The 27,759-nt window shown below is 39.5% G+C and overlaps 1 protein-coding gene across 1 annotated transcript; it reads left to right on the forward strand.

Annotated features, from left to right (window-relative positions):
* Window positions 1-1,801: 1,801 nt before the first annotated feature.
* On the forward strand, window positions 1,802-22,254 carry LOC111862943. The gene is made up of 6 exons (XM_023848813.1): window positions 1,802-1,906; window positions 2,580-2,671; window positions 4,177-4,328; window positions 13,786-13,916; window positions 15,026-15,271; window positions 20,981-22,254. The coding sequence occupies exons 2-5, from the start codon at window positions 2,648-2,650 to the stop codon at window positions 15,208-15,210; spliced, it is 492 nt and encodes a 163-aa protein (XP_023704581.1). The 5' UTR covers window positions 1,802-1,906; window positions 2,580-2,647; the 3' UTR covers window positions 15,211-15,271; window positions 20,981-22,254.
* Window positions 22,255-27,759: the final 5,505 nt, after the last annotated feature.

Genomic DNA, 27,759 nt, shown 5'->3' on the forward strand with positions numbered 1-27,759 from the left:
GGGTGGGGCTGAGTTGCCACTTCGCGGAAGACACCGCGACTCTGATTCCAAGGTAATCCAAATGTCATATCACAATATCAGTTTGAACTAATGAGAGTAAGACACAATTCCATTCCATGCATGCCAATATTTTTCGTTGAACTCGAGAAACTATTCAGGCAATTTTTCTTTTACCGAAGTTGAAAAGTGTGGGCGGAACACAATCGAGTACACTTTATTTTTTTGGCCTTCCATAAAGCCTGTTTAACAGAAGGCGGTTACTTTTTATATTCGAAGACCAGTTGTAACGATCATGTTATTTTTACTGTAAGGAAGAAATAGAAACTTTATATTATGGGTATTCAAAACTCTTCCATAATAGTATACAGCGAGCATAAAAAATGTTTCTGTGTATGTATCTGATATATATAATGATTAATGGCTACTTAACAGCAGTAGAGGCATAATGTAATGGTTAGCCTACTTGCCTTGAGAACTGAGGGTTGAGGTTCAAATACTAAGTATGAATTTTTTTTTTATTTTTTTAATTATGAGTATGATTCCATTCCTACATTTTGTGTTCACTTTTATTCATTATACCTTCACATCAAATGGGTTGGCAGAGCACTAACACTGTAGACTCATATTCTGGAGGTTCTCATTTCAGATCTCAGCCAAGATACGTGTATTGGCTGTCCTGAGTGAAGTTCTCTATGGGTTTCCTCTGTCACTCCAGCCACATACCAGGATGGTATCTTGGTTAGGCCATGACTGTTTCATTCCCAGTCCTTTCCAATTTGTTATTCATCTGTTGTCTTCTACCATTTATGCTATATAGTCTAGCTACTGAGAGCATTGCAGAATAATATACTTGTACCTTCATTGCCTAGCAGCGCATGTTTCTGATAAGTCCATTTGCTCCCCAGAAGATTGATACATAGTTCACTACCTAGGGATCCACATACTGACAAATACTTGCTGCTTCTCAGAATTGTAATCCTCATGTTTAAAAGTAAACACAATATTGTATCAGTATCATAACAAAATGAACATATCATAAGCAGCTAAAATTCTGTAAAATTGTGGGAATATTAGTAAATTAATCATGCAGTATAACTTGGCAATTGTATCATATTTATAGCAATTTACCTTTGAAATTTCGATGTGATGGGAAAAGTAATATAACACTGAAACTAATTCAAGAACGTTTTGTAATAGGTTGAGAATATTTTTGATATAGTTTGGAAGTTTGTTCATTCCTTATGAAATACATTTTGTGTCTGATATTTAGAACATTTCACAAAAGAGGAATGAATCGGTGAAAGTATAAATTTGGAATAGGTAAGGAAGTAGGAATTCTTGGAAGAAGAAAGCATTGCAGTGCTACTGGTATATGATGTTTTATCTGTGCTGAATTTTTCAGCAAGACGTTTATTTAATCACACTATCAGTGGTACTGTATATGTAACCAGGAGCTGAATTTCTGTATAACCCTGACTCTCTGATAACTTGAGAAGAGCTCAAATGAGCATTTTTACATGATAAACTGATATAAAACTAACAAAAGATGAATATACAGATATTTGAACTTACGCTGTGCCTGGAGTTAGTTATTTCTACTGAATTTCTTAATTTTTTTAACTATTTTCAGTGAATCATACAAGACAATATATGAGGTATTTTTAGTTCAGTGTTAAATTGAAAATCACACTTCACCGCTACTTCAGCAGGTGCTGGAGATGTGGAAACTTACCGGGAACAGCAAAGTGAATTTCAAGGGGGTTACACAGAAGCCGTATTTCTGTGGAAGAGTATTGAACCTCTGTACCAGAAGCGGCACGCCTTTGTCCAAACAACTCTCCAGGCACTGTGCTTTTCTCAGGTCTACAAACAGCACTCATTCCTGTTCATCTTCTAGGTAGGACAGAACCTTAAGGTAAACATATCTTTCCATAGTAATCTAAGACGTCCCAGCTTGCAAACATATGCACTAGTAGTTAATGAAATTGTAGTAAACGAATTGCTTATCTCAGCTACTGACATAGCTCTTTCAATGAATGACTAATATACCTAACTGTAAAAAAAAAAATAATTTTCTGTCATACTCACCCACCCGCTCAACTCAGGCAGCATACTTCCTGACTGTTAATGAAATAGCAGACCCAAGAATTAACGAACCAACAGGCTGATAGTTTTCATCATACTTTCAACGTTGACGTTTATAAGCTGATTGTCTTTATTAATTTTCATAACTACATCCTTCCTTGTGCTAATTTTCATATCAAAGTTTCATAATGTTTATATCCTTGAAACAGTGTCATGCACATAAATTATCACCTTATAACATAATGGTGCTTTATGAATGTTCACATTTATAAGTGTCACATTTCAACCAGTGTTAAGCGTACCAGGTAATAACTGCTTTATGTCGTTATTTTCGTTGTTGTTTTTGAAAATATGCTGTGTTCTTAAAGTATATAAATCCGTTAGTATGACATCTTTGCTTTGTATTTTTATTCTCTTACTGTCCCATGATTACTAAAAATTAAATATAATACTTAACTTAGCTCAGTTTGTGATTAAATTGCTTGATTCAACAGGCACTGTAGCAGGCAATGACTGGGCCTACATTTCAGATCATGTATTATATTCAAAAAGCTATCAGCGCATGCTTGCTTCAATGACAAGGAAGGTGAGCAATATTGGCCATTTTTTAAACTTGTGTCAGATGTAACAAATGTTATTGTTTTTCAAAAAGCAAACATATTTTGTATATGTGAATTGTTTTAAGGAAGAAATAAAAAATAATTGATTAACTGGGACTGTTCAAGTCAGTATTGTAGCTATAAGCTTCTGAATATAGCGCATTCTTGTGGCAATAGTGTGATGTCTGTAACTTGAGTAAATGCAATGGCAAAGTGGCATTCTGTACCTCAGTTTCACTTTCTTTTACTTAAAATATATTAACAGGTACAGAGTGAACAGAGGTAAGAAGCCAGAGGGGAACAGTACTCCCCTTGTTACTTTTCTTTATCATGCATTTTCTGTCCAAAAATGTGTGTACCACTAAGAATAACATGAATGTAAGTAAAAAAGTGAAAGCAGTTTCACTATAATTTTGTCAGGATAATCACACAGTAGTTCAACATCTCTTACGTTTTTATGTAATCACCTTCTTTTTGAATACATTTGCTTCTAGAGTCTAGAGGGTTCCATCATAACTGAAACAGTATAGCATTGAATGTCCGGACGATTAGTAAATGATGGCTTTGGAAAGTTGAGAGAGGAAATGGTCATGGCCTAATTTAATTGAGGGAAACCCTGGTGTATCTCTGTCAGGATAGCTGGTCTCTGGGATAAGATTTGAATTTGGCTGCAGGGTGAGGTGACACTCTTCAACTTTGCTGATTCCATGAGGATTAAATATTCTACGTTGGTTGCACATGAAATTCCATTGATATTTGGTTGTATCAGATAACTGATGGATCTGATCCTTAATCTCAACATGTTTTAGCTGATTGCTATCCATATTTATGATGAGCACTCAAAAGACACAGAAAATAAACTAGGAATTTCATGCTGTTCGTATCTTTCTCATTGCTGACCTACATCATACTTGAGGTAAAGTAAAATTGCCTTCAGTTTTGTACTTTACATCGTAATTTATTAATGAAGCTAAAACTGGGTTCTCTTTTCTGCATTGTTTGTTAATTGGGAACTTGACCCAGGTGCTAAAATATGAAGTTATGTATGTGTTCTTACCGGTAGGTGAACTTACATATTGCTGCTTGTAGATTATTTTCCAGTCATTTCTCACCAATATATATTAAACTGGAGAAATAAGTAGTACAGTAGCTCAGAATGGTATGCACACCGCATCTTGTTAATTTAATTGCTATGATATGGAGAGTAACATGGGCTCTTGGACATATGGAAAGTGAATCATTGGTAGGATCCTTTTAAATTATTTTAATATTCATCCAGAATGTATTTAAGAAAAGAACAAACTGTAAAAGTGGAATTTTTGTAAAAGCCCATCATTCATGTACATGTGGTTAATGTCATGCGTCCAGCCATCATATAAATCTGTTACAAATTTATTACTGAAAATTGTAAGAATAACATAAAGTGATATGTACAGCATATGAGATTGTATGACACATTATACAATTCACTGTTTTTCTGATTTATTCTAAGGCATTTGGAGGAATGAATGTTTACAAAGCAGCAAAAAACATGACAGTTGATCTAGGGCTTGGGTCACTTGCAGCAGAGTTCTGGGAGCAGTCATGGTTCAACTCCTCCTGTCCCGCACATGTTACTAGCTACTGTGAAAGTGGTATAGCCAGGTAACTGATAGTTTGTTTTCTCCAGAGTGTTATGTTTCTCATGAGGCCTGACTGTAAAGTCATACAAGGTAGTGATTAAGGATCATACCCATTGAATCCACAGCATGAAAAGTTTAGTATCATTTCATTTTATGGGTATAGTAAACTTATTTCTGCAAGCAAATTTGAACTGTGTTTGAAAACAGTAGTAATTTGTCACTACTAATCATATTACTATCATAATAAGTCCCCATAACCTCTTAGTGGCAATGTGAACAAGCACAAATTTTTTATCTTTAAAGCCATGACACGTTAAACCATAAAGTAACTACCATTCATTGGTTGTCCAGGGGTTTGCAGCACTATATTGGATTTTTTTTTTCAGAATCAAATTCAAACTTATCTTAGGATCGCCTATATAGATGCATTCTCAGGGGGAAAGGTTCTTGAATGAAAGGGGGAATGGGGCTCCTGTCTCTCTGCCTGAGATGAAACGCAGAAATGCCCAATGTGGCTATTAAGATGCAGTGGTGTTGCAGAGATGAATCATTAGTGGTTAACCACTTCTCCTTTTTTTGTAATATTCAAGCGGTGATGTGGAAGTGCGTTGACGCCTCAGCACCAAGACTTTAGTCAGTTTAAGTAACTTGTCATGTGAGGAGATGGGTTTTATATTCACAAGCAATTATAAATGCTTGTGTGGAGGTTGCATAAAACATACTAAATTCTCACAAGCTGATGTAGACGTTCATCTACAAATATGAGCATCATTACTGTTCTTGTATCTGGCTTATATTGTGATAACTGAACTTTAGAACAGTAATTAGGAAGTCAGTATAAAATTAGTCTTGGCCAAAACTGTATCTTCAAAAATTCAGAGAACTTGCCACCAGAGTTTATTTTTGGATCATGTGTAACTCTGAAAATGAAATAAATTGAAAGCATGTGACCAAGGCATGAGAATATGTAAATGAAAATTGCAATGACAGTTTTTATTAAAGTCTGTTTATCCAGAATATTTGTTTCCATACATGCACATGAACAACCTTCACAAATAATCATTGTGAAATTAACATAAAGACATGGTGTGAAAACTTATGCAGCATATAAGAATTAGCTGTGAAATAAAATTTTTACTGTTATATTTACAGACATCAAAATGTTAACAAACTAAGGCCCTTTAGCATGCTCTGTATAGCTCAACACTCTAAAATGGTTTCGACCAACCCATGTGGAGGGGTGGGAATGGGGGAGCTTTGAAGCAACCTCCAGGGGCCTTAAGTTCGTGTAGGTTGCCCTGGTCGCAACCTCATGACAATTAGTATCGCACTCCCAGTTATCTGGGATACACCCCTCCCCCCGAAAATGCACTCTTGGTCCTGGAGGCTTGTGAGGGTTATACTTATGAAGGACCAACCGCCTAAGCCAAGGTGTGAGGCATCGTGCCGAGGGCTGCATGGCACTGGGGTGGTTATTGGCCAGTGTCATGAATGATCCCCTCGGGGCACCAGGCAGCACCCCGTTGTATTTATGCCTTCCACCCATATGGGGCTCTGCGGGTGGTGACCTTTTAAATCCCCATTACTCATGGGACCAAAATGAAAAAGGCACCAAATAAAGAAACCAGTCGTAAGGACCTTAAACTGAAGAGGGACCCCCTTTAACGGAATCCCTATGAGAAATGCTTCAGCAAGGGGCTGGAAGCTCTGGTGAACCAGTAAGGGGCTCAGAAGCAACCGGTGAACCTACTGTTGCAGTCTTAGCCAAAGGCAGGGATGAACCAATGATTCAAAACCTACCAGAGGCAAAACCAAAAACTGCTCTCTCAGGAGTCGTTAGTACTGGCACACCACTGCAGGGAGCCGGTACTTCCAACATACCTGTAGCAGGGGAAAGACTGGGACACCTAGGCTCTGGAATAGGTGGACCCCGTTTGGCGAAGAAACCCTTGTCGGGTGCCGCTAAGCGGCAGGTACAACGGGCAAAAGCTGGGACAGGCAAAGCAGGAACTGGGAGCGGTCAGCAACCGGGAACTGCAAGCTCGTCCAAGCAGGGAGAAACCCCCACCGGCACCTTTAAGAGGCCAAGGTCGGAGGGCAGTACCCCTACAGAAACGGCCAGAACTCTGAAGAAGCCCAGGGACTTAGAAGGAGGCTCTGACCAATATAAAGGTAGCTATCTACAAAGACACTTACGCTGAGGATAAGCTTACCGAAGACGACCAAAATTCCATTCTGGAAGCTTTGGGCGAGGTGTTACGTAGGACTCCAAAGGTAGAACTACCACACCTAAAATCATACAGACTGTTGGGAGGTGCACTTATCTATATATGTGCCGACCAACAGTCTGGTCAGTGGCTCATCAGAGCCATTGACAACCACAGGCTTCAATCAGGGACCAGGCTGAAGGCTACTGATGCCAGGAACCTGCCCAAGCCTGTTAAAGTAGCTCTCCGGACTAGGGATAAAATTGCCCAAAACCAGGAAGAGCTACTGAAATGGATTGCAGATCTTAATCCAGGACTCCATACAGAGAACTGGAGGGTGTTAGACAAGCAATCTGAGTCGAAAGGCCAAAGGCTTATACTATTCATAGACCGGGACTCCTATACTATTATACAGAGGACCGGTTATAAAATATTTACAGGACTCTCACAGGGGACTGTTAAGGTGCTGGACGATCCTGAAGTTCGGCGCCGGGCAGAACCCGTGACAGACACTGTATCTTCTAACTCAGTCTCTGAGGAGGAAGGGGATGATTTACCCAGCCCCTCAGATGACCAAAGTAAAATGGATCAGGGGACCTCTTCACATGGAACTCAGTCCGAGATAGAGGAAGGACATAAGATGGAAGTTGATACCTCCCCAATTGGAAGAGATCATGAGATTTCTTCAGATCAACCTGCACCACTGTAAAGCTGCCACAGCAGCTCTGTGCAACAGCTAGCTGAGGGCAAGGCAGACATAGCACTTATTCAGGAACCTTGGTTATACAAGGGTCGAATAAGGGGCTTAAATAATACAGGGGGAACAGTTTACTCTGTTGCACCCAGTAATAATGCAAGATCTTGTGTTTATATCAGGAATCATGTTAATGCCTTGCCTTTGCTGGAGCTCTGTTCAAGGGATACAGTGGCGGTAAGGATAACATACCCGTATTGAGAAGGCAGCAAGGAACTTATAATTGCTTCAGTCTACCTTCCATATGACTCGGATGAACCACCGCCAACTAAGGAAATGAGGGACATCATAGACTACTGCTTTAGCAGGAAAAAACAACTCATCATTGGGTGTGATGCCAACGCGCACCACATTTTGTGGGGGAGCACCGGCACTAACCCAAGGGGAGAGAGCCTTATGGAATTTCTGGTGAGTTCAAACCTGAATATTCTAAACCATGGTAACGAACCTACCTTTGTAGTTTGCAATAGGAAGGAGGTTATTGATTTGACACTAGGGACTAATAACATAGAAACCTGGTAAGTAATTGGCATGTATCTGATGAGCCGTCTCTATCGGATCACAGATATATATGCTTTAAAATAAGTAACATCACAGTAGATCAAACTACTTATAGGAATCCTAAGAGAACCAATTGGGAGTCTTACAAAGACGACCTAAAGGTAAATCTGGAGGCCATCTCACATAATATACGCACAATAAAGGATGTTGATCGGTCTGTTGACCAGTTGCAATGGGCTATTATCTCGTCCTTTAATCAGAATTGTCCGGCTAGGACCACTCGCGGACCAAGGAGTACACCTTGGTGGAATAAACAGCTGAGTGGGCTTAGGATCAAAACAAGAAGGCTGTTTAATACAGCTAAAAGAACAGGGCAGTGGGACATCTATAAGGAAGCCCTGACCTGTTACAAGAAAGAAATAAGGAAAGCCAAGCAATCCTCATGGAGGAGGTACTGCCAGGAGATAATGATGTACCAGGCAGTGCCAGACTCATGAGAATCATGGCAAAACAGGCGACCAATAAGGTCAGCACAATTAAGCTGCCTAACGGACAGTATACTCAAACAGGAAGGGAGACGCTGAATGAATTATTCAGAGTTCACGTTCCTGATTCAAAATTGATTGACAAATTGGACAATGGACAGGGTCAGCAGAACCTGGACACTTGCCAAAGCAAGATGGACAGGGTAGACTGGGACCTGGCCAAAGTCATAATTAATCAATCAAAAATAAGATGGGCACTGAACAATTTGAGACCATTTAAATCAGCAGGAACGGATGGAATTGTACAGGCACTTTTGCAACATGGGGCAGAACTTTTAGTTCCACACCTATGTCACATATATAGAGCCTGCTTGGCATATGGTTTTATCCCCACAGTCTGGAGGCAGGTTAAGGTGACGTTTATTCCAAAGCATGGGAAACTTGATTATACCGAGGCTAAGGCTTATCGCCCTATCTGCCTATCATCTTTCCTTTTGAAAACGATGGAGAAACTAGTGGATAGGCATATTAGGTACGGGGTACTGAGGACATGTCCTCTACACCAAAACCAACATGCCTACCAAACAGGTAAATCTACCGAAAGTGCACTACACAATGTGGTAACATGCATAGAAAGTGCAATTGAACACAAGGATATTGCCTTGGGAGCATTCCTTGATACAGAGGGAGCCTTTGATAGAACCTCATTTGATGTAATCAAACAGGCTGCTGGAAGGCATGGCATAGAGCATGCAATATGCAGATGGATCAATGCTATGCTGGAAAGCAGAATCATAGCTGCTACATTATCGGGATAAACCCTGGGGGTGTCTGCGTCTAGGGGATGTCCGCAGGGGGGCGTACTTTCGCCTCTGCTGTGGAGCCTGGTCGTCGACGATCTCCTGTGTGGACTTAATGACGATGGGTATTATACAGTAGGATATGCTGATGACATAGCAATCCTCATAAATGGAAAATTCCTTTCGACCGTATCAGAGCGTCTTCAGTCAGCTCTATACATGGTCCAATGATGGTGTGAAAGAACAGGTCTCTCCATCAATCCCAACAAGACGGTAATCATACCGTTTACTAGGAAGAGAAATGTAAAGGGTCTTAAGGAACCGATTCTCTTCAATAAGACAATCCAGCTCTCCAGTGATGTCAAGGACCTTGGTCTAATATTAGACAAGGAACTGACATGGAAAAAGCAGCTGGACAAAGTCATTAACAAAGCCTATAAGGCTTTTTGGACATGCAGGGGCATGTTTGGTAAAACTTGGGGACTACAGCCACACGTTGTACGTTGGATATATACTGTGGTTGTGAGACCTATAATTACTTATGGTGTCACAGTTTGGTGGCCCAGAGTTAAATTCAAGACAAGCAAGACAGAACTTGGCAAATTGCAAAGGTTGGCTTGCTTAGGTATTACAGGAGTATTTCGAACGTCTCCAATATCTGCACTGGTGATACTCCTTGCACTCCCCCCACTGCATATGCAGTTGGATGCAGAGGCCAGGGCAGGAATTTGCCATCTTCAGTGCTGTGGACAATGGAAACCTAGATCTGATGGTTTCGGCGATGCAGACATGACTCAGGACATGAAAAAAAACCCATATTACAAATGGGGTCTGACAAAATGATACTGAGACATGTATATGAAAAACCTTTCACAGTCAGATTTCCTGAAAGGAGTGAATGGGAAGACGGGTTTCAGCCTGACAGAAAAGGGGGACTGATCTGGTATACAGATGGTTTCAAGACACATAGAGGCACTGGAGCTGGTGTGTACTGCCATGGCACGAGGCGGAAACTTAGTTTCAGCCTTGGGCGGTACACGGCAGTATTCCAGGCAGAAGTACGAGTATATGTCATTAAAGCATGTATTATGGAGAATTTAGATAGGAACTATAGAAATAGGAACATCTACATTCTATCTGACAGCCAAGCAGCACTCAAAGCACTTGACAAACACCCGATCAATTCAAAACTGGTCTAGGAATGCCACCAAACCCTCGTGGAACTGGCCAAACATAACAGGGTACAACTGATATGGGTGCCGGGGCATGAGGGTATTGCTGGAAATGAAGCAGCAGACCAATTAGCTAAAATTGGAGCTGAACATCTGTTCATAGGACCTGAACCAGCCTGTGGCATCTCTCTAGAAGTTGCCAAACAGGCAATCAGGGACTGGACTAACATAAAACATAAGAAATACTGGGAATCCTTAACTGGACTCAGGCAAGCTAAGGGACTCATACGAGGACCTTCTGATAAAAGAGCGAAGGAACTGTTGAAGCTCAACAGGAACCAGCTACGATGGGTGGCAGGACTACTTACAGGACACTGTCACCTCAAAGGACACCTGTTCAAACTGGGACTAAGTGATAGTCCCACTTGTGAGAGGTGTCAGATAGAAAATGAAACAGCCACACACGTCCTGTGTGAATGTGAGGCTTTAGCTTCCCTAAGACTCTCAAGGGCCGAGTAGGCCTACCCCTTCATACATACATACATGCTCTGTATATGTGTGATTACCAGAATAACCCTTTTGTTAATTTATTAATTATAATTGAGCTTTATCTTACCATCAAGAATCATATATCAGACACTACTAGTATTATGAGACATGTCAGCTATAACTTAATTATGTTGATATAGCGTGAAACTTGAAATATGAGTAGCTTTAGCACTTAATTGAACACTTCTGAAAATGTCAAAATTTAGCCAAAATATGTACCACACAAAGTATATTTTGTGAAAGAGTTCTGGGATGTGTTATAGCAGAAGGTTTGATTAGGTTAATTATGTAATTTGTTGTTGACTGTGGTTATAGTCCTTTACCCTGAATATGTCGTGGCCTGCATTTCTTTTGTTACTAATATTTATCTTATTTTACATTCATACTTCACTAACCCAGAGAAATATTAATTATTCTAACTATGCAATGGGTATTGGCATTCTTTTCCTGGGGGTAAAGCAGCTGGGTCATGAAGCTGACTGGTCCCCTCCAACTACTGCTGAGGTCAAGAAAACGTGGGTCTATACATCCACTCACCATTACATCTTCACGGCATAGTGCTTAATTAGTTAAGCACAGAGACAGACTTTACTTACCTTTGGACCTTTGCTGATAAACCTTCCAGTGAGTGATTTGCTGGCTCTCTTCAAGTTGATTTGTTATGAGTTTATTCATTATTATTATTATCTTATGTTGCTTTTTATGTTTTGAAGTCATCCTAAACATTTTATATTGATCAATTATGTGAATTGCTTTTGTAATGAAATGACATTCCATATGCTATGTATATAATGAAGATAGGAAGAATATCATATATTTCAGAGCATATTTTCTCCAGATATTCAAAATTGCTGTTACTGAGCTGCAGAAAGAATAAACCACATAGAATTCATATCATCATCACAGTTGTCATTTCCATTATGTAATAGGCAGAAAATATAACATGACATCATATACACTATAGCATTCATAGCACTATAGCATTCACTATAGCATTTTATTTTCACATTCTAATATAAATGATCTTAGTAGGAATATTCTTACAACAATTGAAATTTTAAATAGATGGTTTAGAGCAAATAAACTATCCCTGAATTTTAATAAGACACATTGTATTCAATTTAAAACCAAGGCAACAATATCAGATACTTTTACAATAAATTATAACAATAATTTTATCAACAATACCTTAAGTACTAAATTCTTGGGAGTCGTAGTTGATAGTGCCCTAATATGGAAGAATCACATTGAACTACTTGTAAAAAAATTAAGCAAGGCTTGTTATGTAATAAGAAATATGAAACAGTATTTGTCTATTACAGCCTTAAAGGCAATTTATTACTCTTTCTTTCACTCCTTATTGAGCTATGGTATCATCTTTTGGGGAAATTCTTCCCATAGTTCTAGTGTTTTTCTTCTCCAAAAAAAACCATCAGAGCGATGTTGGGATATGGTAACAGAGTTTCGTGTAGAAACATATTTAAAGAGTTAAACATTTTACCATTTGCATCGCAATACATATTTTCATTGTTAATATTTGTATTGCAGAATAAACATCTTTTTTCATCAAATATTGACTCTCATGCTATAAATACCAGACATAGACAAGATCTTTATCTACCTCAAGCTAACTTAACTAGTTTTCAAAAAGGAGTTTACTACGCGGGTATAAAAATGTTTAATAAACTGCCCATAGAGATCAAGAACTCATCTCATAATTTTAAAAAGTTTAAGGTTGAATTAAGATATTTTTTGAATACACATACATTTTATACTATAGAAGAATATTTAAACAGATAAATTTTAGTATTTATTGTATTCTTGTATCATCTAGACGAGCATAACTATGCATGTATTTTATGTTTTATATTATTTATGATATGTTTTATATCCATTCTTGGATCTTTGTAACTTATTATTGTTGAATACTGTTGGATCCAGATAAGCATAACTGAGTATTTTATGTTTTGTATTATTTATGACATGTTTTATATCCATTTTTTGGATCTTTGAAACTTGTTATTGTTTGATTCATTGTACTATCTAGTCGTGTAATTTATGCATGTATCCTGTTTTATATTTAGTTCTGTGACATGTTCTATATCCTTTTTTGGATTTCTTGAACAAATATAAATACAAATACAAATACAAATACAAATTCATATGTATTGCTTTCATGAACAAAATTGAAACTTGTTCTTTTATACAGTGTCACTTTCAAGATAATGGCAATGAAATAAATACAAGAAGAGGACTTTCTTTGATCCTTCTGGTCAGTGAATCAGTTAGTAGACACATGAATGGGTGAGCAAGTTAGTCAGTCAATTCCAGCTACTTGTCAGGTGTGGTCACTTCTGGTATCCATACTATTATGCCTTACTTTTATCAGCTAGAGTGTACTTCTTGTAATTTTAAGATTGTTACCCTCTGAGTGACTCTGTGTAGTCTTGTCAGCAGATGCCAGTGTTTCAGACGAACATGTTGCCACCATCTTCAAGGTTAACATGTGTAGAGTGAGAAATTGGTTGGTATATGCAAGCAGGCTGGAAAGAAGATAATCACTCAAACCCACAAGAGGGGCAAGGAAATGAAGCCTGGACCTGTTCCATGTGGGGGCAACAGAAATAATACCCAACTCAGGAATGATCTCATCCATTGCAGCCTGGTTATATAACTCAGCCAATACATCACCTACACATTTAGTCCCTGAAGAAGCAGGCAACATGTTTCTGAGAAATGTTAGTTCCAACTGTAAAGCTTCATGGTGTCACACCTCAGAATGCATCAGTTTGAATGACTGCTGCAATGAAAACATCAAACCTTACTCCCTCATCTTGTTTGTATCTCTTGTTATTAAACATGAATGGTGGTTGGCGGAAGGGATTTGAAACCATAACCCACCACTTTCACAGACATAGTTGTGTATGCTAGCTTGTATATAAATTTTCATTCAGTATGGAAGATATATAAATTAACACACGTAAAACTTGTGATGTATGTGAATATTTCAGAGTTGTTACTTGCAACTTAACAGGATGGCCTGAGTACCTGGATGCTTGTGAGTCAGTAATGAGAATCAAACATATTCAACTGGCAGAAAAGGAGAACACTTTCATCCTCAGGGACAATAACCATTATTCAAGTATGTGTATGATCTCGGATGGAGTAGAGTGTGATAGTTTGATAGTCATTAGAATAAAAGACTTGCATTTTGCAGCAAACTGCTGCCTTCCTTTCTGGGTGAAGGCGTTTCATCATTTCTCATGGTTCGGCCCATATTGTAGTCCTCTGCCGTCATCCACTACTTTTGTCTATTTGCTGAGCTGCTCGTCAGATGGAAATAGCTCTTTTCTCAGGGTCATAATCTTGTGATAGGTCGGAACAGTATCAGTGTGGTGCTTCACAGACAAATTGGTTTGGGAAGAGAATTAGCCACTAATTTTTTGATTGGCGGTAGCTAACATAGCAATATTGTGAAAATCCCGTAACTGAATTGAATCTTACGCACTTTGTAGGGCTCTTGGATGCATTTATCTCGTCCTTTTACTGCAACTGCCTCACCCAAGCTGTTCATGTCATTGCTACCTCCCAACTGCCCAGCTGCATGGGTCGCCTTCATTTCCCAGAAATACACATTCCTTTCAAGGGACACTACATCCCTATCTGTTGTTCCCTTCCTTGGGCTAAGCACTTACAGGCTGGATTCCTGTGGTCAGACAGCAGCCTACATCCGGCTCTTCCTAATTAATAAATACTTACAGTTATTCCTGTGGTCAGACAGCAGCCTACATCCGGCTCTTCCTAATTAATAAATACTTACAGTTAGTTTGGATGATGTACATATGGTTACAAACTCGTATTTTCAGTTACATTATTCAGATATATTTTTATACCACTTCATGCTATGCCTCTGTTGTAAAAAGTAGATGTAACAGCAGGATAATACAGGCTGCCTGGTACAATACACCCATGTTAAGTTAATAACCAATACACTAACTCACTGTGGAACATGTCTGTATGTAATGTTAGCAGCAGCCTGAAATATGTAGTTGCTGTTACATGAAGGTTTGAAAATAAATAAATAATTTCCATTAAATTAACATCATTATCCACATCTACAATATTAGTAGTTTCAATTTGAGTCATACAGGGGATGTCATTTTTCTTTCTGTGTCATCACTGTCACTTTTTTGTGGCCTTGAAAGCACAGTAATATTCCATTCCTTATATCAGTATGTTATGTTTTAACAGCAATATATGAAGCAGTGACCGGATTGTCAGCCTCATTGCCATGGCATCTCCAGCAACTTGGTCTCCTCTCATCCAAGCATAATCAGGATCAGCAGAAGATTCCCAAGGATCTCGTTTGCTTCTGGTTGCCCTTCAAACATTGCCAAAATTACCGTACTATCTGGCTGCAGATCTTTGGAGACTAGACACTCTAAGTGGCAATCTGACACATATTACAGGGCTGAACAGCTCATGGAGACAACACAGGTGTGTACTGTGATTAGTATTGCTCAGCATGGAATTACAGTGATTAGTCATAATGCATTTCAGATTCAGGACTGATATACAGAGTTATTCAAAAAGAATGAACCGATTTTATTACACAATGTTTTATTAAAGGAAACCAAGTCACAAGTATTCTACTCACAACCAACTTTTATCTCCTCTCTTACAAGTGTTCAATGTGGCCACCACCTGCAGCATGGGTAACATCAATGCGATAAGAGAATTCCTCCCAGGCGCGTATCAGCATATCACGATGCACTGAGTTAATCGCTGTTGTTATTCGATGTTTAAGGTCATCGAGGTTAGTGGGTAGCGGTGGAACATAAACGTGATCTTTTACATAACCCCACAAGAAGAAATCACACATGGTGAGGTCTGGGGATCTCGCAGGCCAAGCACAAAGAGCAAGGTCTTGGGCCCCCTTCCGACCAATCCATCGCTGGGGCACTTTTTCATTTAAAAAAGCTCGGACCATCAGGTGCCAATGGGGCGGTGCAGAACGCAGAACGCCTTTTGCTGAGGACTCACCATTCCGAGGGTAAACAAACAACTGAACGTTGCCGGAAGAACGACATGACTTCAGTGCCCCTGTGGCAGCCATTCACAGCTTAGATAACTCCTCTTTCAAATGGGCACTGACTCATTCCATGACCGAGCGCAATATTGAGTAGTTCTTATTATGGCAAAAATGTAATACAGGCTGTAATTATCAGCCTATTAAGGACTAACAGCGATTATAGTTCGTAACAGTTTGTGTGTAGTGATGATTTTTAATAATGTTAAATTAATGTTTGTGCAATGGTGCTGTGTGGAGCAGTAATCATTCTTCCTGCCTAGTTAGAACGAGGCACATCAAAGGCTTGAGGGGAGACATGTTCTACCCATTCAACAGCCTAATTATGTTATATAATCATTCCAACTCTAAAAGAAACCAAATGAAACTTGCTTATACTATGAATGGTGAGTGATGTTGTCAACTTGACAACCACCCCAGAAGAGGAAGAGTGAGAATAATTTGTCGTATTACGTGTACATTTGTAATTTAGAGACTTTGATTAAGACTTATCTTCCGGTTGAAACATCAGAATTCTCTCTTAAATTGTCATGGACGACAATCAGCTCTTAGAAATTACATTCATCATTTTGCCGCATGAATATCACAGGCCAAGAATGATTAGCAGAGAAGATAAGTGTGCTAAGAACATAACATCCAAAGAGAAGCAGCCTAAAAAAAGGGAACAAACTTTTTTTGTAATCTATTCTCAGATGGGAGAAACTGAATGGATATCGGACAAAATAGCCATGAGTAAAGGCATCAAATATCGACTGGCTGTTAGTGCTGGAATGGCTGGTCGTGGTGTATGTCCCAAGTCAGCTTCTTTGAACCATACACAGAATGGACAAATTTGCAGTGTCTACAGCATTTCTCAACCTTCTCCATATAGTGGCACACTAAAGTGAAGATCAGTCTCTCACAGCATACTAAACTGCTTATTATTGTGTCCTTGACTGGTCTTGGGTTAAAAGTTTTGAGAGTCAATAGGATCCTATGTGAATGCATGGCAATCTGCATTGGTGAGACAAGCTGCATGTTTGAAGAATGCACTGAGCACCAGATGGACCTCCAGCTACACTATTTGGAATGCTTGCTGCTGATACAGAAATCAGCCAACCAGGCGCACCAGATACACTCTGAAGACACAATGGCACTAGCCATACTGCCCCCCTACACCAGCAGTTAAATGACCACCCACGAACACCAGTTGCCAATAATTCTTTGGTGCACTCCCTGGGCTTTAAAAGAGATCACCACCCAACTTTCACAGTTCACCATCCCCACTGGCCCTGACATGGTGCCACCCCCTACTGACTGTGATGATGGAGGCAGACTGTACCTCCAAAACATCAGCATCATTATCCACATCCAACAGTTAATCGCCATGTAATCCTAAAGTCATTCTAAATGTAGCTGTATTTAAAAAAGTCTTTTAAGTTCACAGCATGAAAATTCAGTGAAATCATGACCTAACTGTCCTCAAGGGTTGTAATAACAGTGGATCACAGTGTGACCCAGTTCCTTACAATAAACAAGCATATAAGTTTACAGTAAGTGGCAACAATTTTGTGCTGAAATTTCAACAAGCTTTATGTTAGTACAATAACATCATTTTTGGATCCACTTTAGTAAGTTATTTGCATCAGTTTTCCCATTACCACAGATAACTGACAGTCAACTGTGAATTGCAAACATATCTATGAATGTTGTAAGAAGAGTTCCTTTGTATGTTACAAACTACAAGTTGGGAAATGTATGCACAGCATAACAATTCTGACGCATTTGCTCACTCTTATTTATATTATATTTCATCATCCTGTTGCATTGTATAATGCAACAATTTAAATTTTAAACAACATTAAATCACATTTAATTCACTAAAATGTTCATTAAATGTTTAGAATGTCTCTAAGATATATGTACATTCAATGTTTTGCTACACGTTTCAGCCACATAGGGCCATCTTCAGGCGACATTATTTTAAAGGAGCCAACTGCACTGTGCACTTGGTCAAATAGCACTCTCAAGGCACGTTGTTGTTATCATTAATTTTTATGATGTGGGATGTTTTCCTATCTTTTGTATTTTGGCTGTTCATGTCTCACTGGGTGTGCCACTCTCTTGGTGTGTGCATGTACTCGTAGTGTTGCTTTTTGCTGACACTTTTACTTAATTACACCGGGAACCATAAGACTTATGATAAAGTGTAACGGACATAAAATAGTTGTTTCATTTTCTTCTACAACTCTTGCTCAAAACATTTTTTGCCCCAGTAAATATGTAGTCAATAACACTTAATACAGATATGCATGTTAAGTCTTCCTATAAATTGTCTACTACTGTTCTCTGATTTTGACTGACTCTAAAATGTGTAACTTTACTGTAACTCACAACTATCAAATTTCTTGGAAATCCATGCAGCAATTCTTTGAGTTATTATATGCAGATGTAACAGAGACAAAGTTACTAGGTGCATAACTGCAACTCCTCATTGTCAATGCACCAAAATGGTAATGGCATGAACATCTTACACTCCTGAAAACTTCAGGCTTCAGGAATTAATACATATTAGAAAATATCATACACAAAAATACATAAGTATATTTATAACTTCTCCTTTCTGGTTTATACGTTCTTACTTTTATCTGCCACATTCATGCACTCTTATGATGTACACCTACCCTTATAAACTTCAGAAGACCTATGATAGACACAAACCTTTCAAAGCCAGACATAAAAATGCAGTGAACTTTGAGAAAAATTCAAGATAATATTCTAGTCTGCTCAATTATTGGCACTGCACACTTCATGGGTCATCCATATTGTGCATTTGGTATTCATTATGAAACTCATAGAAATTTGTAGTGCATGAATTGCTGGAAAGTATGTGAATAAAGTGATTCTACCTCCTCCATTGCTCGGTAGATAGTTCGAAATGCTGGTTGTTTCTCTGCACGAAAGCTGCCTCGACTACCATGTAAAACTGCAACGCCCTGAGACTCTGCACTCTTGCAGACTGACATGTACATGCAGTGGTCTGGTCTGTAGTTATATTGGCACGGGTAAACATACAGTTTATCTGTACACACATGAAACATGTACATAATAACTCTGCAATGTTTCTATGGTAACAACTCAAATTTCATAACTATCTTTGCAGTCACTTGCCTCTGACCCTTGGTGTACTGAATGACTTTCTACCTAGTGTAAGGTAGAGATGGCCTGTCACTAAGGGCCAGAGGGGTCAGGTTTCACCAACATTTACTGCTTCAATGTATAAAAAGTAGTTTGATGAATTCATAATTTACTTGCATTTAGCATGAAATAAAAGCAGTTTGTTATAATTCTAACTTGTTTATGTTATGTATGGCACAAGAAGACATTTCAAAATCAAGAGAGAACTTGCCACAGTTGCAAATTCATGGTGGTCCTTGCCTCAGTGGCCCTGGCCTTAGCTCACATTTCCACAGAAGTTCCTTCCACTTCCTTACAGTACTTGACAGATATCGCACCTTCTCACAAGTCTGTTCTGTTGCTATGGAGCCAACAGAATGGGGCCCTCATAAAATTCCATGTGTACGAGGGGGGACCCAAAAATAACCGGAAACGACCTGTTGCGCGCGCATGCTTTGTAGTTACGAGTTGTGCTGCTAGGTGGTGTTAGCTGGGGGTCTCCCGCGACTGTTAGTGAGCTGGGGTCAGTCTGAGTTAAGTGGTTTGTCTGTGGTGCTCTGTTGTGTGCGTTCCTGTTTCAACCCTTTGGCGATTAGTGAGATGGCCGACCAGAAGGAACAAAGAGTGTGCGTGAAATTNATAAGACATCCCACTTCCTAGTATGCCTTCTATACAGGACTTCAATATGCAAAGGGGTGAAAATCACCCCATTCACCCATCAAATAACTCCCGTAGTGAGTAATAGGATTTCTCCAAAAGATATCTCTTTAAAGCTAATTTAAACTGTTTCTTCTTGTTTACTAGATCCTTTAATGAGGATGGAAGCAGATTGTAAGTCTTAATGCCCATATAATAAACCCCTTTTTGATAGCTGGATAACCTTGCTTGTGGCAACTTCAAATTGTTTTTACTTCTAATGTTTATACTATGTAGATCAGTGTTGGTTTTAAATAACTCAATGTTATCTATTACAAAAATTAATAACGAGAATATGAGTTGAGAATAAAACGGTATGGCACAAGAAGACATTTCAAAATCAACAGAGAACTTGCCACAGTTGCAAATTCATGGTGGGCTTTGCCTCAGTGGCCCTGGCCTCAGCTCACATTTCCACAGAAGTTCCTTCCACTTCCTTACAGTACTTGACAGATATCGCACCTTCTCACAAGTCTGTTCTCTTGCTATGGCGCCAACAGAATGGGGCCCTCATAAAATTCCATGTGTATTCAAGTCTTCCCCATATGTCTGAACATCTCTTACTCTCCCTCCCACTACAGGTTCAGTACACTGTGAGAAAAGCATGTGCATAAACATTTTAGCTTTCTTGCATTATTTATTTGTGTGAGATTAAATAAGAGTTACTCGTAGTGCTTGTGTGCTTGTCTGCTGATGTCAAGTGGCAAGTCTCCAATGTGAATACAGCTGAAAGTTATTAGAAATCCCATGTAAATGCTAAAGCACAGAGTTAGCAATAATTTCAAGGATATTACAGCAGTAGAGAAGAATATAATTTCAGTGTTAATACTAAATAGGTATCATATGTGAAAAGAAGCGAATGAAAAATTGTCAAACTGAATTTAAAGACAATTTCAAGATGATGAGGATCAGGAATATCTAGGTACTATCATCATCAAAGAACCTGCAACAGAGATGTGAGGGAAACAGCTGGTCCATCCCAGTAAGCAGTAGTTCCCTTTTAGGCCTGAATGCAACCCTGCTGCAGCACCTACAGTATATAATCACTGTCTGTTTTTTCATCTGTATAGTTGGCCCCTGAGCAGTAGGGGGCATAGATGGGGGCATAGAGGGCAGGATCTGAATCCTCCTTCAACCCAAAGGGGCACTGTATTTCTACCAAAAGTTCTTTTTCTATTCATTGGTTTTCATATACATTCACTGACTGAATTATTCAGTGTACAGAACCACATGTCATATTGGTGTACTCTTCATGTGTTTTACAGGTGGAACTAGAATTGGGCCAAGTGTCTATGTAAAGGGGAGGTCTAAGTAACAAGCTGTCATCACCAGCTCAAAGAAAGAGGCACCGAATGAAGAACTGATGAGAATAAGACAAAGCTTGGAGTAAGCCAATGAGACTAATGCCTGCCTCAATTGTGGCTTGGAAGCTCTTGAAAGACAAAGAGGAAAAACAGGTGAAACATGAACACATGGTTTCTGTTATTTATTTAAGATTTATTTACACTTTCAGTATCTCAGACCATATAGTGTCAAGTGATAGGATGACTTAATGAATAACTGCCTGCATCTTTACATTATGTGGCAGGAGCCATGTTTGCTTACAGTATGTGAGGGGCGCCTGGTTGACTGAGAGTTAAATCTGTAGTGTGGATTTTCTATAATAAATGTTTATTTATGTGGTAATAGATAATTTGAAGGAAACTAATCTAACGATGCCGGTTGTAATGCCAAGAAATGTAAGACTCACATATAGATGGCAATTGTATGAATGAATGTATAAGGAGTGGGTGTTCTCGGCCTCTGCACCGCAACCTACAGTGAACTAGTGTGCTTTAGATGGCACATAATAACCTTAACACAAATGCAAATATCAGCAAAATTGATTTGTTGACAGTTGTAGGACGGTACTGTAGCAATTATTAATCCTCGATACTTAGTATTCGGTGGCAGTAGCCATTTTTAGGATTGTTCTCGAGGTTGTAGTGCATTATAATGGTGGAAATGTGTACCCCGCTTGCAGACTGAGATTGTGGGTTCGAATTCCTCTCAAGAAATGGATGTTTGTGTGTGTTTATTCTGCTTGTTCTGTGTTTGTATTGTGTGTAGGTCGTATAGGTAGTGGCCTTCCGACCGGATGATCTCCTGTCCAGGGAGGCTTACCGACTGGTAAGATACTGAAAAAGTGGCCAAGGTCCACAAGAGCTCTAGAACCTTAGATAGATGGGTGGAATTGAGTGGAAGTTTTTGATTTAATTAATTTATCCTGTGTTGGAGGTATGTAACACATGAGATTTATTTGTACTGTGCTGAGACTGAACATTTTTTATTTAGTAGTGATGTGTGTATTCTAGAGGCCTGAGACACATCTCATCCCAGAGATCTGCTATCCTGGTGGAGGTGTTTCTTAGTTTTACTCAGCCACAGAACAGTTCCTCAAATTAGGCCCAGCCATTTCCTTTGAATTTTTCATTATTCACTAATGATCCATCATTGATTGCTATAGAGTCTAGCAGAGGGTAAGGTGCAAAGTGTATGAGCAGAANTGAAATGGTAAAGAGTACTGGCATTTTGGAGGACTTTCCTGCCACTTGATATTATCACAGCAGGTGAAATGTGAGCAGCAATCATTGATGAGGAGCGAATGAGTTCAGTCGGAGAGCGACCAGCAAGTTTGTGCAGCACTAAAGGTATTACCAAACTCAGTGTCAGTGGATCATCTTCATTTACCAAACTTGTGGGTTGGTTAATGAACTTATTAGTGCACTCAGATTTAGAATTTGTATAGCTCTATCTGTGCTCTCTATGTTGGCAATCCTGTAAGGGTGGCTGTCTCCAGTGGTGAAGGCTGTTGAGCTTCTGATTGAGCAGGAGCCAAGTGGCAACTTCCTCTCTATGGATCCATGTATGAGGCATAATTCAGTAGTATAAGGTTTGTTAATGTTTCACTTGATGATGGCTTCATGAACCAAAATATGTTGCGACACTGTATGAGCAGTAAACTCCGTTATGCACAGAGAAATGTGAGCGAGTTGTTTGGTGAATTGTGTTTGAGAGGAAAAACAAAACTCATATATAGCATCTTCCTCTCTCTTCCACTCTGCAGCTGTCTAGCCTGTTCAGGGATCCCCTGTACTGAAAGGTGAGTGTGTTCAGATGCCAGACTCATGTATCAGTGCCCCAGTTATGCAGGTCACGTTCCCTGAGTGTTTCTGAACACTTTTCTTAGCAGACATGCCCCTACTCACTGGTAACTTAATCTCTGCCTCAGACTGATGTGTTGTATAGTGTCTTGGGGTTTGCGGCCCAGTGGAGCCCATTAATATCACCCAATTACATGCTGCTGTATGGGATGATAAAACTTAAGAACCATAAAATGGAATTTCACGACTTTTTTGTACTTGAGAATTTATGAAGAAGTGTTGTCTTTTTTTATTTAGAGGCGGAAATGAATGCAGGACATCGCATAATATTGATCTCATGCGTAGCTCACTAAATATGTGTATTTATCAGAGCAAGAAATGTTGGGAGCAGAAGTTGAAGAGAAAAATAAAGTACATGCTTTGAGCCTTTGTGCCCTGAAGGTTAGTGTCTCTTGCAATGCAAAGTGGGTGTGAGAGTAAAGCATCTTGAATCAGGAGTGTGCTTCAAAGAAATCAGAAATTTTGACCAGTCATAATGTGTGTTGAGGTGATCAGTCAGGGAAGCTGTTTGTATACAATTGTTGTTATATGTTGGCAGTCCTGGAGTGGCATCAGTGGAGGGATGCTGTTCCTAGTGAGCAAGTTCCATGCAGTGCCTTCGCCAAAACCGGATATTCAGGAACCCAGGTAGACATGTCGCTGCCATTCTGCAGAACTGGGTGGGGCTTCAACGTTGAAGGACCAGATTCTTACATTTTATCTATTTTTATGAATCCATTTTATATCAATTCATTGGCAATGCAGTTATTTAATTTGAATCCACCTGTTGGTGACATGTCATGATCCAAATATATAGTTGTTCAGTATAAGCATGATAAATTAAACATGACATTGTGGTCTGTTTAATTTTATTTTGTCAAGTCATGCTGTGTCTGTGGCCCCCATTTTACAGTGATACTATGTATAACAGAACAGGATTCGAAGAACTAAATATAAATTTGTGATTGCACTAGTATGTAAAATTCCCGTTCCTGAAATTATTTCCAAATTTTCCCTTCTCTGGACTGAAAAATCTGTTCTGACATGTGTCTAGTATAGGAACAGTGGTGGAGTTATGTCATCACTAGGATGGCACTAGATGCTAGTATGGGAACAGCGGTGGAGTTATGTCATCACTAGGATGGCACTAGATGCTAGTTCAAAGATACTTCTAGCATTATACGCTGGTCAGATATTCATACACAGGTCTTGTCTTCTGTGAGGTTACCTACGCAGGGCACAGTGTACTGGGGTTCATACAGTAGATTGATGTAGGTAGGATGAATAATGAATTGAAATGGATATGGCAGGAAGTGGGTGTTACCCGATCTCATATACTACCCCTGCCTGGCATTTGTCTGGTGAAGAGGTGTGAGGAAACCCACAGAACCTCAGTCAGGGTAATTGCTGTCCTCTGTCTTGAGTTCGTCAGGTGCAGATGTGATGATTCCTCTACAGTGAAACCTGTGTTTAAAAGTTTCCTTGGGGAGCAGTAGATTTAAACAGTAAGCTGAATACAGTTTCGCTTAACACTGAGATGAGGAAAATTTCTAAATGAAGTATAAGTGATGCTGTCCTCACAGGGGGACATGGGGGTTCATGTTGCTTGTAGGGCATGGGTACAGCACTCTGTTGGAATGGTAGATTACTGACTGACATTGGGAAGGAACTTGTGACCATTACAGAGAATGATCTTGCTCACTGCAGAGCATCCATCAGAAAGGCCTTCTCTTCGGAGTGAGGCAGACGAACGCATTTCCCCTGATTAAAAAAATGGTAACATACTTCTAAGCAGTGTTGTTGTGAGTACTCGAGACACATATGAACAATGCCATGACATGACCCAAAAACCTCAGTGCGTGTAACATTGGAGCTGGTAGTGCTGCACAGGAACATGCACTGCATCATCCAGGTGGACGTCGTACAGATGATAATACATGCTAATGTGTTTCAAAGATGGGAGCAGCGTCTCCATGTCACATCTACAGCACACTTGAATGCACTTCACCCATGGGCTGTACCGACATCAGCCAGTGATGATGTTATAACAACAGTCTAGGAAATAGGTATCGCACAATAACTCTGACCATCCCAACTTAGGGTCCTCAGAGTACTTCATGCTGATCAGTTGCATCTGTACCACTGCTTGGGGAGATGTCTTCCGTGTTCATAGGATGCAATCCTGTAAATGGCTACAACACTAGCACACTGCAGATGAGCTCACTTCACATAACATTCTGTGGACAGATGAAGCAAGTTTGTGCAGCATCTATGTCAGGCATGAGATAATTGTCGTGGACATTGTTGTGGTGCCCCATCTCCAGCCTGAAGATGTACCTCTAGCTGTAAGGCACAAAGGTCGTGGTTTTAGCACAGGAGTTTCAGGGCACTGGGCATGGAGGCTTCCTTGGTCGCAGGATCCTCTTGGTGGCAAGACTTCAAGCAGCTGTAACAGTGGTCGATGCCAGCATGTTAGGGTGTACTGGAGAGTAACCGTGCCATGCACTGATTGGAACACCTTTTGTGACTACTGAGCAGCCCATGGATTGATCATTCAATAGCTTGTGCCACTTGACAGTGAAGTGTATCTTGAAAGCTAAACCTCACAGGACACATGTTGTACAATGTATCTGACGTTCTTCTTTTAGTTTCAGCCTGCATAGTGTGTTCAGATTTACAGTTTGTAAAGCCCTGCACGACCGTTACAGTATATTGACAGTTCGGGAGCTGTGTCAGTGAAGAAAGTCTGTTGAGTTTGTGGGTGAGCAAGGATTATGCAGCATCTGCCTCTTCAGTTGTGCACCATCTACAAGGAGCCCCCCGTGCCGTGGGTGTCATCTTACATTCACTCTTCTACACCAGCAATTTGGCCCTTGTTTGGTAGATATAGTGAAATGTAATTTCTACAGTGCAATATAAACTTGATAAATTTTATATCCATAAATCCCACCCCCCATTTCAGCACTGTACATGGAGGACTCCATAACCCCTACTCCAGGCAGCTGGATACGTGTAACAGAACCTCGTATGCAGGTGGTGAAGGGAGGGCAGGGTTTCAGGTAGTTAGTATAGCAGCACATGTTTGGTCTCATCTGGAAAGTCATGACACAAGATTAGTCAATGGCTTGCGCTGTCTAACAGGATATGAATGACATTCCTGTTTTAATATTATACAGTGGAACCTCGCTTAACGAGCAAAACAAATCATAAAAAAATGATTTGCTTAACGAGCAACGTTTCGCGTAACGAGTGACAAGAGGGGAAGTCCCGGATTGTGCGCTTGCTACATCAGTCTGTGTTTAGCACTCGTTCCGCTAGCATCTTAGTGTCGCTTGTGATAACACATTCTTCCAGACTTGTGTTCAGACATATTATTTGTGATTTTTTTTGTGCAAAGTTTAATAATCCTTGCAAAAATGTTCCCGAAGAAAAAGCAGCAAAAGCCAGCCATAAGAGAATAAAAATAACTGTAGAAATGAAACGTAAAATCATTGAAAAGCAAGAACGAGGTGTGAGCGTGGCTGATCTAGCACGCACATACAGTCGGTCTACATCAACAATTTGCACGATTTGGAGTTGCACTGTGTTTCACAGCAAGAAGTTGTGGAGGAGAGTATGTCAGAGGAGGAGGAGGAGGTAACAGCAAAACAACAATCTTCTGATGCAATAAGAGAAATGCTGAAAGCATGGGAAACTGTTGCATCGTACACTGAGAAGCATCACCCTAATAAGGCAGTGGTTATGCGCACTACAAATTTATTTAATGATAATGCTGTGTCGCATTTTCACCAAATTTTGAAGCGTCGGCAAAAACAAATGTCTCTAGACAGCTTTCTAGTAAAAAATAATTAGATATGTATCATAAATAATGAACTAATTATTTCGATTTTTTTTTTTCTGCGAATTTAACTCGCATTCCAGGTTGGTTCATTCCCCATAGAAGAAAAGATGATGATGATTCACGCTCCTTAACAATGTATATATAATTTTCTTTGAATAAATGTTATACATAAAATTTTTTGAGTATTTTTTCGGCTTGGAACGCATTATCGTATTTTACATTAATTTATATGGGAAAAACTGTTTTGCTTAACGAGTGTTTCGCATTACGAGTAAGATTCTGGAACAAATTATGCTTGTTAAGCGAGGTTCTACTGTATCTGAAAATGATGGCTCTACTCCTGCTTTCAGGGCATAACTCATGTTAGGTGGATCCACATGTAGGCTTGGTTTGTGGCATTCATTAGAAGAGGCAAACAGCCAGTCAGGAAATAACAGCACTTCCTGGGTTCAATCCTTGCCACTAATAAAAGAAAAATAAAACTTGTGCTGCATTGTACATACATCCCAATAATTTGTTGTACCATTTTGCATTGCAGGCCAGATCACAGTCTGTGCTGGGCATGTACAGGAGGCTTCTGAGATGCTGTAGGCTCTGAATGCAAGAATTTGACAACAAAATGAGGTAAACTGAGTTAATTTTGCTTCCATGTTGAATTATATTATATTACTTTATCGTCACATTTTCATTCAGTTTACTGAGTTTCAGTGACATTCAAGCATTAGTATTAAGTAGCATCCTAAAAATGCTTGGAAATGTATGAATGACATGAAAGAATAGTTCAGCTGCCTTTTAAAAGCCAGGGGACTAGGATTCAAGGCAAGAGCACACTGACACGCATGTTAGTGCTCGCCCTTGTGTGGACACTTCTGTGGTATTATAGACATGAGCTGACCATAAAATAATCTCTCTTAATGTATAGTTCGGTACAAAGGAATGTGGTACATTACAGTACAGTTTGGTACAGTGTATTGTACACTGGTATAATATAATCTTACCACCTACAGATTTCAAGTCTGCA

This window comes from Cryptotermes secundus, unplaced genomic scaffold, assembly GCF_002891405.2.
Source record: "Cryptotermes secundus unplaced genomic scaffold, Csec_1.0 scaffold763, whole genome shotgun sequence".
NCBI classification, from domain to species: domain Eukaryota; kingdom Metazoa; phylum Arthropoda; class Insecta; order Blattodea; family Kalotermitidae; genus Cryptotermes; species Cryptotermes secundus.

What these genes read in the sequence shown, in the direction of transcription:
- LOC111862943 (XM_023848813.1), top strand. Translation starts at nt 2,648, where the DNA reads ATGCTTGCTTCAATGACAAGGAAG. An exon ending in TTGCTTCAATGACAAGGAAG is followed by an intron (nt 2,672 to 4,176) that starts GTGAGCAATATT and finishes ATTTATTCTAAG; the next exon opens with GCATTTGGAGGAATGAATGT. An exon ending in TGTGAAAGTGGTATAGCCAG is followed by an intron (nt 4,329 to 13,785) that starts GTAACTGATAGT and finishes TGAATATTTCAG; the next exon opens with AGTTGTTACTTGCAACTTAA.